The 16563-nt window shown below is 37.8% G+C and overlaps 1 protein-coding gene across 1 annotated transcript in view; it reads left to right on the top strand.

The window, feature by feature from the left end:
- The window catches only part of LOC144824117 (aminopeptidase N-like), a 532705-nt gene that overhangs the window by 389386 nt on the left and 126756 nt on the right, over window positions 1–16563 (top strand). Inside the window, exon 15 of the mRNA XM_078683229.1 lies at window positions 15773–15864. Within this exon, the coding sequence (XP_078539355.1) occupies window positions 15773–15864 (92 nt within the window). The remainder of the gene's footprint in view (window positions 1–15772; window positions 15865–16563) is intronic.

Here is a 16563-nt window from a genome sequence, read left to right as displayed (position 1 = left end):
ATCTACCAGAGCCACACCTATCATTTCCCCGTCCCAATCCCTCTGTGACTCGCTTAACGAGTTTTTCATAGATAAAGTTGAAAAAATCAAACATAACATCCCCCCTCCCTCTTCAACCTTTTTGGATCCTTCCCCTCCTCCCTCCACTGTTAAACTGACTAACTTCCCACTCCTAACTATCGATTCCCTTCGCCCCCTGCTTCAACGGGTCAAATCAGGTTCACCCCAGGATTTTGCTCCCGCTCGCATACGCAGGGAAATTTACTCCACCTGTCCTATTCCCCCCTTGACCCTCCTTAACGCCTCACTCACTCAAGGTCATGTCCCTATTTCACACAAATCGGCGACTGTCATCCCTATTTTAAAAAAATCGGATGCCGATCCCTCCTCTGCTTCTAATTATCGCCCCATCTCACTCCTTCCCTACCTTGCCAAGGTTCTCGAATCCCACATCACTTCCACGCTCAGCACTCATATTGAGGCAAATCATTGCCTCTCCCCCTGTCAAGCTGGTTTCCGTCCCCTGCACTCTACCGAAAAAGTGGTCATCTCAGTCATGGACAAGTTGCGTGAAGGCATTGACATCAATCTTCCGCAAGCCCTGATTCTCCTGGACTTATCCGCTGCTTTTGACACGGTGGACCACACCATCCTCCTGAACCGTGTCAAGGCGGCGGGTGTAGAGGGCCTAGCCTTCACTTGGCTGGAGTCCTTTCTTGCTGGGAGAACACAGGGTGTCCATTTGGCTGGTTTTGCGGCGGCATCTCGTAAGGTAGAGTGCGGGGTCCCCCAGGGCTCCTCACTTTCCCCCCTTTTGTTTAACCTCTACATCTTCCCCCTTATTTTTATGTTACAGCAACTGGAGGTCACCGTGTTTAATTACGCGGATGACCTCCAGTTAATCTTCAACTTGTCCCACTCACCTTCATCTGCTTTGAATGTCCAAACCATTATGACCCTCATTCAAGACTGGATGAACTGCAGCCACCTCAAACTTAATCCGGACAAGACCGAGCTGGTCCTGACCGGAGGTGGCTGCAGCCCCTGGTCTTCTTCCTTCTGGCCATCCACTCTTGGTGCTCCTCCACTCCCGGTCCCCAAAGTGAAAACCCTGGGAATCTATCTTAATCCCCAGCTTACTGTTCTCCCTCAAGTTAACTCCGTTGTTTCTTTATCCTTTTTTTCCCTCAGAGTCATCAGGAAAGTTTCCCGTTTTTTCTCTCCCCCGGCCTTAAAAATTATCATGCTGGCCATGGTACTGTCCCGTATAGACTATGGTAACATAGTCTATAACGGAGCCCCTGCATACATGATTCACCGATTACAACTGGTGCAGAACCAGGCCTGATCCATGGCCTCCCTAGATATCATCGGGTCACCCCACTACTCAGAACTCTGCATTGGCTTCCTGTGAGAGAGCGAGCCCTATTTAAACTCGGCTGTCTCACATATCAAGCCAAAGCGGGCACTGCCCCAGAGTTCATTTGTTCTCTTATTACACCTTATTGCCCAGGCAGAGAACTCCGCTCGGCCCACTTAGCCCTCCTTACCATCCCTCGTTTTAAAAAACAGAGGGCGGGCGGAGCGAGATTTGCTGTTTTAGCCCCTACTTTTTGGAACTCCCTCCCGATTGCTTTGCGCACCTCACCCTGTGATGGAGCGAGATAGAAAACAAAATTTTGTTTAATCTCGTGAAGTCACATTTCCATAACATGAATAATAATATTAATGATTTGTGATATGTCGTGCTAATACAACTTAGATTAAACTTTACACATGGGGGGACTAACATGTGTGCTCATAAACGTGCATAATTGTTGCATCTTTTTGTTCGTGCAAAATAATAAAATAATTTATTGTTTTCGTTCTTGTCATTACTAACTGCTGCAAAATTAAAAGAAGCATGTGCTTGTTTTGCTTTTCCTTGTCTGTGTGATGTCATTTCTACTATTCTAGGTGCATTTAAGTCTCATGGAATAACGGAGACTGGTAGATATAAACGCTGCTTTATTTGTTTGCATTGGCTAGGTAACATTTTGATTAATCGGGTGGGTTAATTAATTAGTAAATCCTGGGGTGGATACAGAATCTACATTATTTCTTACATTAATACTTTTCTTGTGTTTGTTTTATACTAGAAAGCCTAAGTTGCCTGCTTTTGGGCCTAGTCACTTGAGTCGCAGAAAAGAGCTGACTTGTAATTCTGCAAAAGTCACGAGACGCCCATTCTGAATTAAAGCGTTTATCAAAGCTGCGTTCACAAAGCAAAAACTAATGTGCTGTCATCATTCTGTCGGACATGGCCAAGGTCGAAAGTGAACATTTTGTCAGCCTTAACTTGGCATCCGCGGAAGTTGCTTGGACGTAGTGAGAACAAATTTGAACATTTGTTGCAAACTCAGGAAGCTCCTGGTTTCACGTGGAAGAGACAATGGTCTTTATGAAACATGATTTAATGGAACTTTTTGAAAAGTGGGTGACATGTCACTTGTCACTCTCAGCCAATGGGACGTCGAAGATTTCTGAAAACTTTCCTTTGCGTAGTTTAGTTAGCATAGAAAGGTATAAAAAGTCAAGCCCTTAGGGATGGGCTGGCTACTGCTTTCTGACTTTCCGATGAGGGTGAAGTGCTGACGGACTTTGCGTGGAGCACGTAAGAATCCTCAAAGAACTTTTCTTTAATTTCTATCTATTTAGCTCAGTTAGGGAATTAGGTTTTAGAAATGCTAAACTTTATATATTCACTTTAAATTTGATTTACTTGCTTAAATTGTATTTTCTCATATTTCTTTACAATCATGCTTGCTTTATTGCAAATAAAATTCATTTATAAAACTATCAACTTATATACCATAATTTAGTAAATAAAATCTTACTTTTGACAAACAAGCTGGTCTTGGTTATTCAGAAGTGTAGGTTACTATTAGCTAGATCACGTCGCCAATGGTGGTCGTTTAAATGGTTAGGTTTTATTCTAATGACAATATTTCTTTCGCAGATGTATAAAATGTATATAGTGTGTAGATAATGTGTATATAGATTTAATCTGACCACCTGATTCAGTAGGCCCAAAATATATCAGGTTTATAAATGGGTCCATATTTAGTATAGAATTTTGTTTATAAGGTTATGAAATTGGGTAGCGTTGTTTATGATATATTTTCTATAGGCCGCTGGATCAATTCTCTGGTAGCAGAAATTGATGGTTGCTAAGAGTAACCAAGGTAATATGGTGGTTGCTAAGGGTTACTAAAGTATTATGGTATGGAAATAGGATCGATGTTTTAACACATGTTGAGTTCGTTTTTTCGTGCTATCTGTAAGCTATACCGGTATAGATTGTGTGGCGAGAAATTAGTCACGCAAGCCATCTGTTCTGTTTGTAGTGATATCGCCGAGTATCACAAGAGGCATCGCCGTGTACCATAGTGTTGTCGCCGAGCAGCACAGTTTTAGGGCTAGGTCTGAATCTTGTATAGTGAGGGTTTTCTAAGAAATTAAAGCAGCATGAGAATAGGGACAAAGCGCCTTCCATAAAACTCACTGTAATGAGAGTATTAGTTATATCCGAGCTTGAGTGAAGGGTAAATTAGCGTCGGTGCATGAATATCTATAAACAGGTTAGAGTCCTGTACGGGTACATGTTTCATATCTATAAACAGGTGAGAGCCCTGTACGGATAACGTCGTTATTTTGCTAACGGTGCATGATTTCTATAAACAGGTGAGAGTCCTGTACGGATTTCATGTGTGTTTGAAATTAGGGAAATTTCAGTGTGAAAGTGCGAGTTTGAATTGTATTTTATGTTCAAGTGGAACTCTTAGAACTTTCACTTCGCGGTGGGTTCAGAGCAAAGCGAGTTCATAATTATACGTGTTAGAAGGGTGGGGTAAGGGTTACTCTACTGACAATTGAATATTATCCTTAGTGTGAATAGCGCCGTCTATTCCGAAGTGTGGATACTTGAATGTATGTAAACTATCCTAAATAGTGAAACGAACAGATGTTGTCTTTATAGTCATTGTTAAGAATTAATTTACACTGAAAAGTGTTCTTAAAATGGCGCTGTGAAAAGATTTTGTGAAGGAGGGGTAAGCGCCAGGAGTGAGAAACGAGAAACCGCAGCTGCTGTGTACGTCACAGAGCCGCGCTGGGATTGGGTGACCTACGTCACAAGCTATATTCTGATTGGCTCTTGAGTCTCTGACGGCCTGTGAGCTGATTGGTCCTTCGGAAAAAACTCCAAATTTATTGGTTGAGCAGAAAAGTGACGTAGCTCAACTGTCATTGGCTTGTTGGTGTGTTTCGCGCACGGATTGGTTGTTTTTCGAAACATCCCGGAAATATTTTACGAACGATTTTGTGAATTAGATTTAACTCTTAAAAATGAGTTATCATTTTAAACATGTTGAGAAAAAGCTAACATTATTTCAGAAGTTTAAGAATTTATTTTCACCTGACAAGAAAATCGAAACGCGAGGTGGTAAACTACTTCATAAGTATAAAACACCTGCAGCGTACATGGAAGGTGAATATGGATATCATACTGTCTTATGGTTCGATAGTTGGAAACGCTATACTAAAAACGACGGCGTTTTAACTTGGCCTGATGATGGTTCATTTAATGTAAAAGTCTTAAGAAATTTACGAGAGAAAATGAATGCTCTTGTTCCGAAACCGAGACCAACTCAATTTGAAGCTTTAGTTGAGTGGGAAGACGAGATGTATCAATTACAAAGAGAAGCTAGTGGGATTAAAAGACCTTCTAAAAATCCACCTTGGAGAAGAGAAACTCATGAAGATAGATTGCGAATGTGGAGACAGGGAAACATGAGTGAAGGATTGTATTTAATTCACGAAATGGTAATGGGTACTCCTACAGGAAAATCTATGGAAAGTGAATCTGAGGATGCAGTTATGGAAGAAATATATACAACTGCTAGAAAGAAACAGCCTTTGAGACCTCCTAGATCATGGTCTACTCCGGTGGTTTCTACTGAAACTTCACCGAGTGCACCTCCAATTAATGAAGCTCCTAAACTTTATCCAAATAATTGTGAAATCATTGAAACTCCTAGAAGACCAGAATTCGAGAATGCTCGAAATGAAGGTAGACATTTTACAATGGCTCCAAGAGCAAGAGAACCTCCAAAAGATTATACAAGAGAGGCAAGAAATGTTGAAGATGTTGATTATAATGAATATATAAGATCAAAAGAAGAATTAATAAAAAGAATGACAAAAGGCATGGAAGCTGTGACAATTCCAGTAACAATTGGTCCTGTTCAGCCCGTATTTGATCAAAGAGAAACAAACAAAACTGGATTAACTATTCCTTTAAATACAGAAATTCAAAAAGCTGCTGAAAAATTTTATTCAGACTTATCTGAAATAAACTCTTCTAAATCGAGAATGCCTGATTTAACCTTTAATGAGGATTTATCTCCAAAAACACCAATGGGTGCTATATCAGATATAGGGAGTCCTGAAGTCAGAGTAACCACACCAAAACTAGATGTGGCCAAATTAAAAGCGAATATCGAAGAATTAATAATTGGAACAATTGGTCCAGATAGTTTAAATTACTATCGAGATGATGAACTACTGTTCATTTGCAAAACCATTCAGTGGAAAACGAAAAACAAATATGATCAACTAGAGGATCTAGCAGCAGAACTTGAAATCGATGTGAGTAAACAAAAGAATTTTGCAAAACATTACAGATTAGACTTTTCAGAAAGTGACATTGAGAGTTTAAACTCAATGGGAAGAATAGTTCATATTAAAGATTTGATTGTCTATATCAAAAAGCTAGGAGAACTGAACAAATGGAGAGTAAAATGGACGAAAAAGAAGGAAGATGAAAGATTGGAAAAATTGTCAAAACAATTTCCAATGAGAGAAATTGCAGGTGGAGGATATGTTCATGTCCCTTGGTCGAGACAGGATATTCTGTTATTTACAAATGACTTTCCAAAATTGAGGGAAAAACCAGTTGAGTGGTACAGGCAAGTCGATAGATTTATCAAAGTGTCAAAAGTTCTGTGGATTGATTTAAATGGATTTTTTGACATTGTTGTTCCATCTGATCTTTGGACAGAATGCAAAATATCGATTAGTTGGCCAAAAACAGAACCTGAGCGAATCAAAGAAACAGGTGCTCCAAATCCACTTGTAATGGATTTTTATGAGAAAGTAATTGTTTGGATGAAAAACAAAATTCCACCCAAAGAAGTCGATTGGGTTAAAATAGAAAGGACAGAACAGGAAACAAAAGAATCAGTCCATTCTTTTTATGAAAGACTACTGTTAATCTTTAAACAATACAGTGGTTATGAAAAATTAGATGAAAAAGACATGAGCCATTTTGTCTATAGATTTGTTTATGGACTAAAACCTGAAATTGGAGAAATGATCAGAAATAGTATTGTCGGATGGCAATCACTATCTGTAGATGATATTCTAAGAAAAGCAAAGTATTGCAGTGATGAAATAGAAGTAAAACAGAAGAAGCTGAAGGAGAAAGCCATGTGGGCTCAGGTAAAGGTGGCTGAGCAACAGATTGCCAGCATGGGAAATAAGAACACAAATTTTGTTCAAACTGGGAATACAAACCAGATACAAGGAAAGTTTAAAGGTAATAATTTCCCAAAGAAATTTAGCCCAAAGATTGAGGAGTTGAAACAAAGATTACCTTGTTTTAATTGTGGCGAAATTGGACATTGGAGAGACGAGTGTCCTCATCCTCCTAAAAACTTAAAGAATCCCTTATTGAATCCACAGATGCAGAATGGTGTTGACCTGCAGCGACAGCTACAGATGCAACAGGGGTTAAACGAATTTAATATTCAGCGACAGTTACAGCAACAGCAACAACAACAGGTGAATAATCGTCAAGACCAATTGCCACAACCACCTTTTCCGAATTGTGGGGGAGTTCAAAAATATAATCCAAACGTGGGATTTCAGGGAAGTGAACAGGTAATAAAACCACAAAAACAGCAAAAGCAGCAAAGGGTTCAAATGCAAAATGCTTCACAACAATTTTTATTAGCAGAAAGTCAAGATAGTGATTCTGATGATTATTGTTGACGGTGCCCGAGAGAGGAGGAAGAGTGTGTTGTTGGAGCCACTCTTGAGGTTGACCAGTCTGGTCCTTTTGTAAACGGGAAAGTTAATGATGTAGACATCACTTTTCTAGTGGACACTGGTGCTACCCGTTCTACTGTTAGATCAGTGGAAATTGAAAACCTACCTCTCTCTGGGGATACCATCCAAGTTGTTGGAGTAAGTAATCAACAAATTAAAACTGACTTAACTGATCCAGTACCAGTTGAAATTGGAAACTACAGAGACAAACACAGATTTGTGGTTTGTAATAGTAGTCCAGTAAATCTATTAGGCAGAGACATCCTATGTAAAATGAATTGTAGAATATATTGTTCTCCTGATGGAGTTGAGTTACAAACAATGGAGGAAGATGGTTTATACAGAATGACAATGATGATGATGGAAGCAGAAGAAACAAAATTGTTTCCTGCATTTGAAGAAAAAGATTTACCTGAAGAACTCAAAGAAACAGTGAAATCTGAAATATGGGATTTTACTGGAAATGAGATGGGTCTGATGAAAAACGTAGATCCAGTAAAAATTACATTGAAACAGGGAATAGAATTTCCAAACACTCCACAATATAAAATGAAAACAGAAACAATTGAAGGTATTACACCTATAATTGAAAAATTAATCAAGCAAGGTGTATTAAAAGAAATGGAAAGTAGCTCTTGTAATTCACCAATTATGGGAGTTAAAAAGTCTAACGGAACATTTAGAATCGTACAAGATTTGAGAAAGGTTAATCAAATTGTCGTTCCATGTTGTCCTGTGGTTCCAAATCCAGCAGTAATTCTATTTCAGATTCCACATGATGCTGAATGGTATACAGTCATTGACCTTTGCAATGCATTCTTTACTGTTCCCTTACATCCAGACAGTTATGAAATCTTTGCTTTCAGATTCCAAGGTAAGACCCTCGGATGGTCAAGAATCCCTCAGGGCTATACAGAAAGTCCTTCAATTGTTAACGAACTGTTAAAAAGATCATTAGAAGATCTAGACTTACCTGGTAGGTCTACGCTAGTGCAGTATATTGATGATTTGTTAATAGCTGCAAAGACAAGAGAAAATTGTGTAACAGACACAATAATTCTGTTAAATCGCCTTGCAGAAGAAGGACATAAAGTGTCCCCAGCAAAACTACAGTTTTGCAAACAAGAAGTAAAATATCTTGGTCACAGAATTGCAAAGGGAAAAAGACAAGTAACAATAGAAAGAATAAAAATGATTCAAGCAATGTTACCACCAAGAACACAAAGACAGGTCAGAATGTTCTTGGGAATGGTTGGTTACTGTCGACAATGGATAAGTGGATTTTCAGTAATTGCAAAACCACTACAAAGACTGACAAAGTCAGATGTAAAAGATCCAATTATTCTCAATGATGCTGAGATGGACTCTTTTGAGAACCTGAAAAAGAGCTTATGCCAAGCTCCTGCTTTAGGTATGCCAAATTATGAGAAAGATTTTGAATTGTATTGCAGTGAGAGAGAAGGATGTGCATTATCTGTGTTAATTCAAAGACATGGAAATTTAAAGAAACCTATTGCATACTTCTCTGCAGTTCTTGATCCAATTGCAAAAGCATTACCAGGTTGTTTGAAGGCAGTTGCAGCTACAAGTATCAGCCTCGAACAAAGTGAGGGGATCATTATGGGATTTCCTGTGAAAGTTTTTGTGCCTCATTCAGTTGAAATATTACTGACAAGAGGTAAGACTCAACATTTAACAAGTAGCAGATTGACAAAGTATGAGAAAATCATACTAGGAGCAGATAATGTTTCGATTTCAAGATGTTTGAATCTGAATCCTTCTACATTACTGCCTGATTCTGAAATTGTTGATGACATTGAAACAGAACATGAATGTTTAGATGTCATGGAATTCTGCACTAAACCAAGAAAAGACATCAAAGACAGACCTTTGTCTGAATCGGATTTTGTCTACTTTGTAGATGGGTCATGCTTAAGATCCGAAGGAGGTGTCTTAAAAGCTTCATATTCAGTTTGTACAGTCGTTGATATTGAAGAAGCATCATGTCTTGAAGGAGTTCGTTCAGCACAAGTGGCTGAATTGATTGCTTTAATTCGTGCATGTGAAATATCAAAGGATATAAGAGTTACCATCATTACTGATAGTCAGTATGGGTACGGAGTTGTGCATGATTATGGACAACTCTGGTCACAGAGAGGATACATGACATCAGCAGGATCACCAATTAAAAATGCAGTTTTCATTAGGAGATTAATTGAAGCAATACAATTGCCAAAAGAAATCGCCATTGTTAAATGTGCAGCGCACACTAGAGGAACTGATTATATTTCCAAGGGAAATGCCTTCGCAGATGAAACAGCTAAATACTGCGCAAGGAAAAATTATTCTTACAATCGGGAGAGGAGTAAAGAAACTGATTCAAATTCATTAATGCTAACAACTGTTGTAGAGACATGGCATGAGATTAGAGATTTACAAGATGAAGCAGAAGATGAAGAAAAAGACTTGTGGTTAAGATCAGATTGTAGACCACGTGAAGAAGATGGAGTGTGGGTTTACAAAGATGGCAGAGTAGTCTTACCAAATTGTTTGATTGCTGACATGGCCAGATTATATCATGGTCCAGCACATCTAGGAAGAGATTCTATGGTTAGACTTTTCAGAGAAACATGGTTCAATACCAAGTTTAGAACTATTGCTGAATCTTTTTGTCAAAGGTGTTTGTCATGCCAACAAATGAATCCAAACAGAAAATCAGTGGTGGGGACAGGAATAATTGGTCGAGAAGGTGGTCCCTTTACCAGGTTACAAATGGATTTCATTGAAATGCCCTTACACAATTGTTTGAAATATGTGCTTGTAATTGTGTGCTTATTTTCAAGATGGGTAGAGGCTTTCCCTACACGACATTGTGATTCAATTACAGTGGCAAATCTAATGCTCAGAGAAATCATCCCAAGATACGGTTTTCCAGTCACTATTGAGAGTGATGGAGGAAGCCATTTTGATAACAAACTGATGAAGTTAATTTGCGAAGCTTTGAGCATTGAGCAGAAAATACACTGTGCATACAGACCAGAGGCATCAGGAGTAGTTGAACAAATAAATGGAACAATTAAAAACAGAATTGGAAAAATGTGTCTTGAAACAGGTATAAAATGGACCGATGCTCTTCCACTTGTTTTGATGTCATTAAGAAGTACACCAGATAAAAAGACAGGTTTGAGTCCTCATGAAATTTTAATGGGAAGAGTTATGAGGCAAGCTTTTGTACCTGTAGGTAAACTGTTAAGCATAAATGACAGTGCAATTTTGGATTACTGTAAAAGGTTATCTGATATGGTAACTTCTGTGTCTAATCAGGTGGGAACTGAAGCTCAATCAGATGAAAAGGTTTTGACACATGATCTGAGACCTGGCGATTGGGTCAGAACGAAAGTACATCGGAGAAGGAATTGTCTAGCTCCTAGATGGCAGAAACCTAGGCAGATAATTTTGATCACTACTAATGCTGTAAAGTGCAGAGGATTAAAACGTTGGATTCATCCTAGTCATACTATTCCAGTACCAACTCCTGAGAGTTCTGATGTTGAAAGTGATACCACAGATGATTCTGATTCTGAGGCAGAAGGCAAAACAGAAGGTGAAATAATTCCAGATTCTGAAGATCGACAAGAAAGTCGACATCTGGAAACTGTGCCAGTGAATGGAAATCTGACAAGAAAAGACTTGGAAATAATTGAAATAGATTCTGAAGGTGAAGAGAATCTGTTAAAAGGAAAGATAACTGAGGATTCGGTTGTTTCCATTGAAGACAAAGAAGCTGAACAAAAAGAAGTTTCAGACCAGGAGAGTATCGAAAGGCAGAGAACAAACTCTGAAGTAAGGAACAGAAATCCGAAATCTGGGAAGTTAGAGGTAATTGAGGAAGAGGAGGAGAACGAATTACCAAGTACCAGTGATGGAAGACAAAGTGAAGTTCCTGAAGGAGTGAAATTGCCGAATAGAGAAGTTCCTGAGTCAATTGAGATTTCAGACTACGAAACTGAAGAAAGTGACGTGGAAGGTGAAAGTGAAAACAGAAAGAAAAGGACTTGGAAGTCAGAATCAAATAATTCTGAACCAAAGAAGAAGTACGTGAGAAAAGCAGACTACTGGCCAGGTGGAAGATTGAGAGTTAGATTGATCAAAAAGCCAAAAGAACAAGTTGAAGAAATCAGTAGTCAAAAGAGTCCTGGAAAAGAAGTTGGAGTTGGAAGAAAAATTGAAGTGATATCGAGAAAAGGGAAGAGAATAATAAGACCAAACCAAAAATACAAATCTCCTGAGTGGACTTACTTAGTAATTCCACCTGTTATTGACATATATGATAGTAGTGAAGAAGAAAACGAAATCCAAGAAATTAGTGACAATGATTGAGATACAAAAATATTAAATTGGCAAAAGGCCGAAAAAAATTTGTTAGTTGACACAAGGTCGAAGAAAAACTGTTTAGTTGAAGAAAACTTATGTATGACATAAGGTCGAAGAAATCTTGTTTAGGGTTTAAAAAAAAAAAAAAAAAAAAAATATTTTAAAAGGGGGGTGTAAATATAAATTTAGAATTTTAAAATTTATTTTTATTTTTTTTTGAAGCTAAAATTAACCAAGAATGCCTTATGTTAAGGAGAGCACTTCAAAGTGTTCTGTTTTTAAAAGATGCTGTAAGATGACTCTGGTGTGTCTGCTCATTTTAGTTCTGCTCTGGTTGGTTCTAGCTGTGATTATCCCTTTGGAGATGAATAGAGAATCACACAAAGTTAACATAACAAGCAAAGCTCTGGTTAGCCAAACTAAACATAGTGCGTCTGCAAAGGTTATTGATCATCAGCCTAACATTCATCAAGATAAATCAATTGGTGATTTTTCAAGTAATACATTCACAAAGCTATTGAGTGAATATGTTAAGGTAATGGATGCAAAAGACTGCTACGTCTGTGTTAAGTTACCTGCTTCTGTTTCTGAGGGAGTAACATATAATATGCTTCCTCTCACTTATGCTGTAACATGTAGTGTATTAACTAGTTTATTTTATCAAACTAGACGTTTAGAATATTACTATTCAAATTATGATGAAATTTTTGCAAATATTAAGATTGATAATGCCTTAAATAAGCATAAGAAAGCAAAACAAATGAGAGAATTTTTCCTTGTTACTAATGAACTCACTTACGAGTATGCTTACAAGAATAATCTAACATGCAAATTAAGTGCTGAAGGAAAGAAATTTTTGAATATGGTTGAGGAGAGAAGAGCAATTTATAAGAGGAATGAATTAGTCAAGCAGACTAAGTCAACCTTCTGGCAGAAAGAGGATGAGAAATTAAATGGCAAAATGCTTGAAAATATTGCAATTCACATAGACAAACCTGTTAGTGGAAAACTTTGCATTAGAAGAGATAACACACTTTTTGATAATTATTTTGTAGGTGCAAGTAACTGTGAAGATACTTATCAGATTTTGGGAGGTTGGGGATTTAAAGGTGGAAAAGATCCTATCTTTCCTGGGATTTATTTTGTTTGTGGTGACAAAGCCTACTACAACCTTCCAGACCACTGGTATGGAACTTGTTATGTGGGAATTGTTTTTCCTAAAGTGTTTCATGTTGATAGAGATTCAGAAGGATTGTTTAAAATTCATAATTATGTAAATAGAATTGAAGTTTTGGGAGATATTTTTCAAGCTGTAATACCTTTTGTTGGTATAACCCTAAATGCAGGGAGAATCAGAAAATTGTCCACTATAGTTGATAGATTATCAACTGACACAGCTGATGGATTTCAATTAGTGAATGTTGAAGTTATTGCAATTAGATCTATGGTAATTCAAGACCGCCTTGCTTTAGACATACTCCTAGCAAAAGAGGGAGGAGTCTGTGGCATTTTACATGTACAACATTGTTGTACATATATTCCTGATGAAAGTAAGAATATTGAAATGTATATTAAGAATATTACACAAATGCATTCAGAGATAATTCCTTTAGAAGAAGATGATTTTACAGGGAAACTTTCAAAAAGGTTTCAAGCAATTAAAAACTGGTTTCATAATATCGGAAGTTCAATTCTTGGCAAGATTCTGGCACCTTTGATTATAATAGTATTCATTTTTATTTTGACCAAATTAGGTTGTTTGTTACATAAAAGAAAGAAACAGTTGAAAGAAAAGAAAAGAATCTATAAACTCAGAAAAGAAGAAGAAAGGGAGATCGAATTGCAGGAGTTACATAGAGAGCGTTATGCTAATTCCAAAGATTATGCAGAAACAGACTTTTAGGTTTACTGATACAAATGAATTTGAATCGATTTCTTAGAAAGTTAAATTATCAAAATTTTGAGTGCTGGTGTGGTGATTTGTTAATCACCAGATGAGGGAGTTGATGGAGCGAGATAGAAAACAAAATTTTGTTTAATCTCGTGAAGTCACATTTCCATAACATGAATAATAATATTAATGATTTGTGATATGTCGTGCTAATACAACTTAGATTAAACTTTACACATGGGGGGACTAACATGTGTGCTCATAAACGTGCATAATTGTTGCATCTTTTTGTTCGTGCAAAATAATAAAATAATTTATTGTTTTCGTTTTTGTCATTACTAACTGCTGCAAAATTAAAAGAAGCATGTGCTTGTTTTGCTTTTCCTTGTCTGTGTGATGTCATTTCTACTATTCTAGGTGCATTTAAGTCTCATGGAATAACGGAGACTGGTAGATATAAACGCTGCTTTATTTGTTTGCATTGGCTAGGTAACATTTTGATTAATCGGGTGGGTTAATTAATTAGTAAATCCTGGGGTGGATACAGAATCTACATTATTTCTTACATTAATACTTTTCTTGTGTTTGTTTTATACTAGAAAGCCTAAGTTGCCTGCTTTTGGGCCTAGTCACTTGAGTCGCAGAAAAGAGCTGACTTGTAATTCTGCAAAAGTCACGAGACGCCCATTCTGAATTAAAGCGTTTATCAAAGCTGCGTTCACAAAGCAAAAACTAATGTGCTGTCATCATTCTGTCGGACATGGCCAAGGTCGAAAGTGAACATTTTGTCAGCCTTAACTTGGCATCCGCGGAAGTTGCTTGGACGTAGTGAGAACAAATTTGAACATTTGTTGCAAACTCAGGAAGCTCCTGGTTTCACGTGGAAGAGACAATGGTCTTTATGAAACATGATTTAATGGAACTTTTTGAAAAGTGGGTGACATGTCACTTGTCACTCTCAGCCAATGGGACGTCGAAGATTTCTGAAAACTTTCCTTTGCGTAGTTTAGTTAGCATAGAAAGGTATAAAAAGTCAAGCCCTTAGGGATGGGCTGGCTACTGCTTTCTGACTTTCCGATGAGGGTGAAGTGCTGACGGACTTTGCGTGGAGCACGTAAGAATCCTCAAAGAACTTTTCTTTAATTTCTATCTATTTAGCTCAGTTAGGGAATTAGGTTTTAGAAATGCTAAACTTTATATATTCACTTTAAATTTGATTTACTTGCTTAAATTGTATTTTCTCATATTTCTTTACAATCATGCTTGCTTTATTGCAAATAAAATTCATTTATAAAACTATCAACTTATATACCATAATTTAGTAAATAAAATCTTACTTTTGACAAACAAGCTGGTCTTGGTTATTCAGAAGTGTAGGTTACTATTAGCTAGATCACGTCGCCAATGGTGGTCGTTTAAATGGTTAGGTTTTATTCTAATGACAATATTTCTTTCGCAGATGTATAAAATGTATATAGTGTGTAGATAATGTGTATATAGATTTAATCTGACCACCTGATTCAGTAGGCCCAAAATATATCAGGTTTATAAATGGGTCCATATTTAGTATAGAATTTTGTTTATAAGGTTATGAAATTGGGTAGCGTTGTTTATGATATATTTTCTATAGGCCGCTGGATCACCTCCTACCTTTTGTTCCGTAAAAATCTTAAAACTTTTCTGTTCACGCAAGCCTATCCTTAATCCCCCTGCCACTGTCATCCACTGATCATCACTAGCGCCATGAAACCGTTGGGTATGCGAGCACTGTACAAATGTTTTTAAATTCAAATTCAAAATTAAGAACAAGCATTGGCCAAGCTATCACAACTGGCTTTTATGTGCTAATATCTGGAAAAGGAGCTGTGAAAAATGGTGAGCGCTTGTGTTAGCACAATTCAGTAAGACCTACTCGCAATGCCAATGCTTACTTTTTTTCTTTGGCAAAACCACTATAATAATAATAGCATATGAACTAACTTTAAAAGTCTTTGCCATTTATTCATGAGAAATTATATATAAGGATCAATCAAGAAGGGATGTAGCCAGTTAAAGAAGCAGGCAGTTAGCCTTTAGAAGGATGAGCTTTACTGTTCATATTCTGGCCGAGGATATGTTGTCCATTTTGGTAACAGGTTGGGTTGTTTTCTGTTTCTATGATTGTGATAAGTCATGGTGACAGTACTTTTTTCCCAAAAGCAAAACGTATACATTGCTTATGTAGACAAAACATTAATATAGTCTTGATATCATGTCTAAATATAGTTAACAGTCTACCCAATGGACTGAAATTCCAAGATATCCCAAAAAATGTGAAAAAGGTATTCCTGCTATAATTAAATCTATGTTTTTCTATAGCAATATCTCCGAAAACAAGTCGGACCTTTATTCCTGCACTTCAAAAATGAGACGAATGACTGGAAACTCCTTCCTGATGGCTTGACAGATCAGTGAGTTCACAGAGACTAATATTTGCATGTCTGTCACAAAGTGTTCTAAATGTTTCGAATTCTGGATTTGCAGCCATGACCATTTGGAGGTTGTAAAATGGCCTTTCATTGCTTATTATATTACTGATATCCATGAAATCCCACCTTAGACACAGGGCCTTATTTCAATGTCGGGCAGATGTTACGGACACGGGTCCGACCTATCTTCAGTCTGCGGTCCAAACTGCTGAATTTTGATGTGCAGTCGCAAGTTTCCTTTCTGTGTGGCATCATGTGCTGCGGTAGGAAACTGGACACATCACAAGCTCCCATACAGAAAAGGGAGTTTGAGTTCATACCTCCACCATGTGGCAGGCACCGTACGGCGCATAGATGAACAGGGAGGCCCCATAGGTGCCCCATCGGCCAACAACTGGAGGCCGCTTGCTGAAAGGGGCCTTGCTAGGGGCCTCCAAAGTTGCTTTCCAACAGGGTTTTCATGTCAGAAAGCCTGGCATAGAACCCCTGCTGAAAACCAACATCATAATCCGGACGGCGTAAAACGCCGTCCATCGGGATTACGTGCTGGTGCCAACTGAACCCGTCGGAAACCAGCCAAATGTCCGGCCGGTTTAAAAACTGACAACCTCAAATTGTAATGAGGCTGTCGGTTTTGAAACCGTGATGAGGCCCTTCATAGCTATATTACTATGAAAGAGT

The sequence above is a fragment of the Lissotriton helveticus genome, chromosome 3_1, assembly GCF_964261635.1.
Source record: "Lissotriton helveticus chromosome 3_1, aLisHel1.1, whole genome shotgun sequence".
Lineage (NCBI taxonomy): Eukaryota > Metazoa > Chordata > Amphibia > Caudata > Salamandridae > Lissotriton > Lissotriton helveticus.
This window is presented reverse-complemented; position numbering and strand designations above follow the sequence as displayed.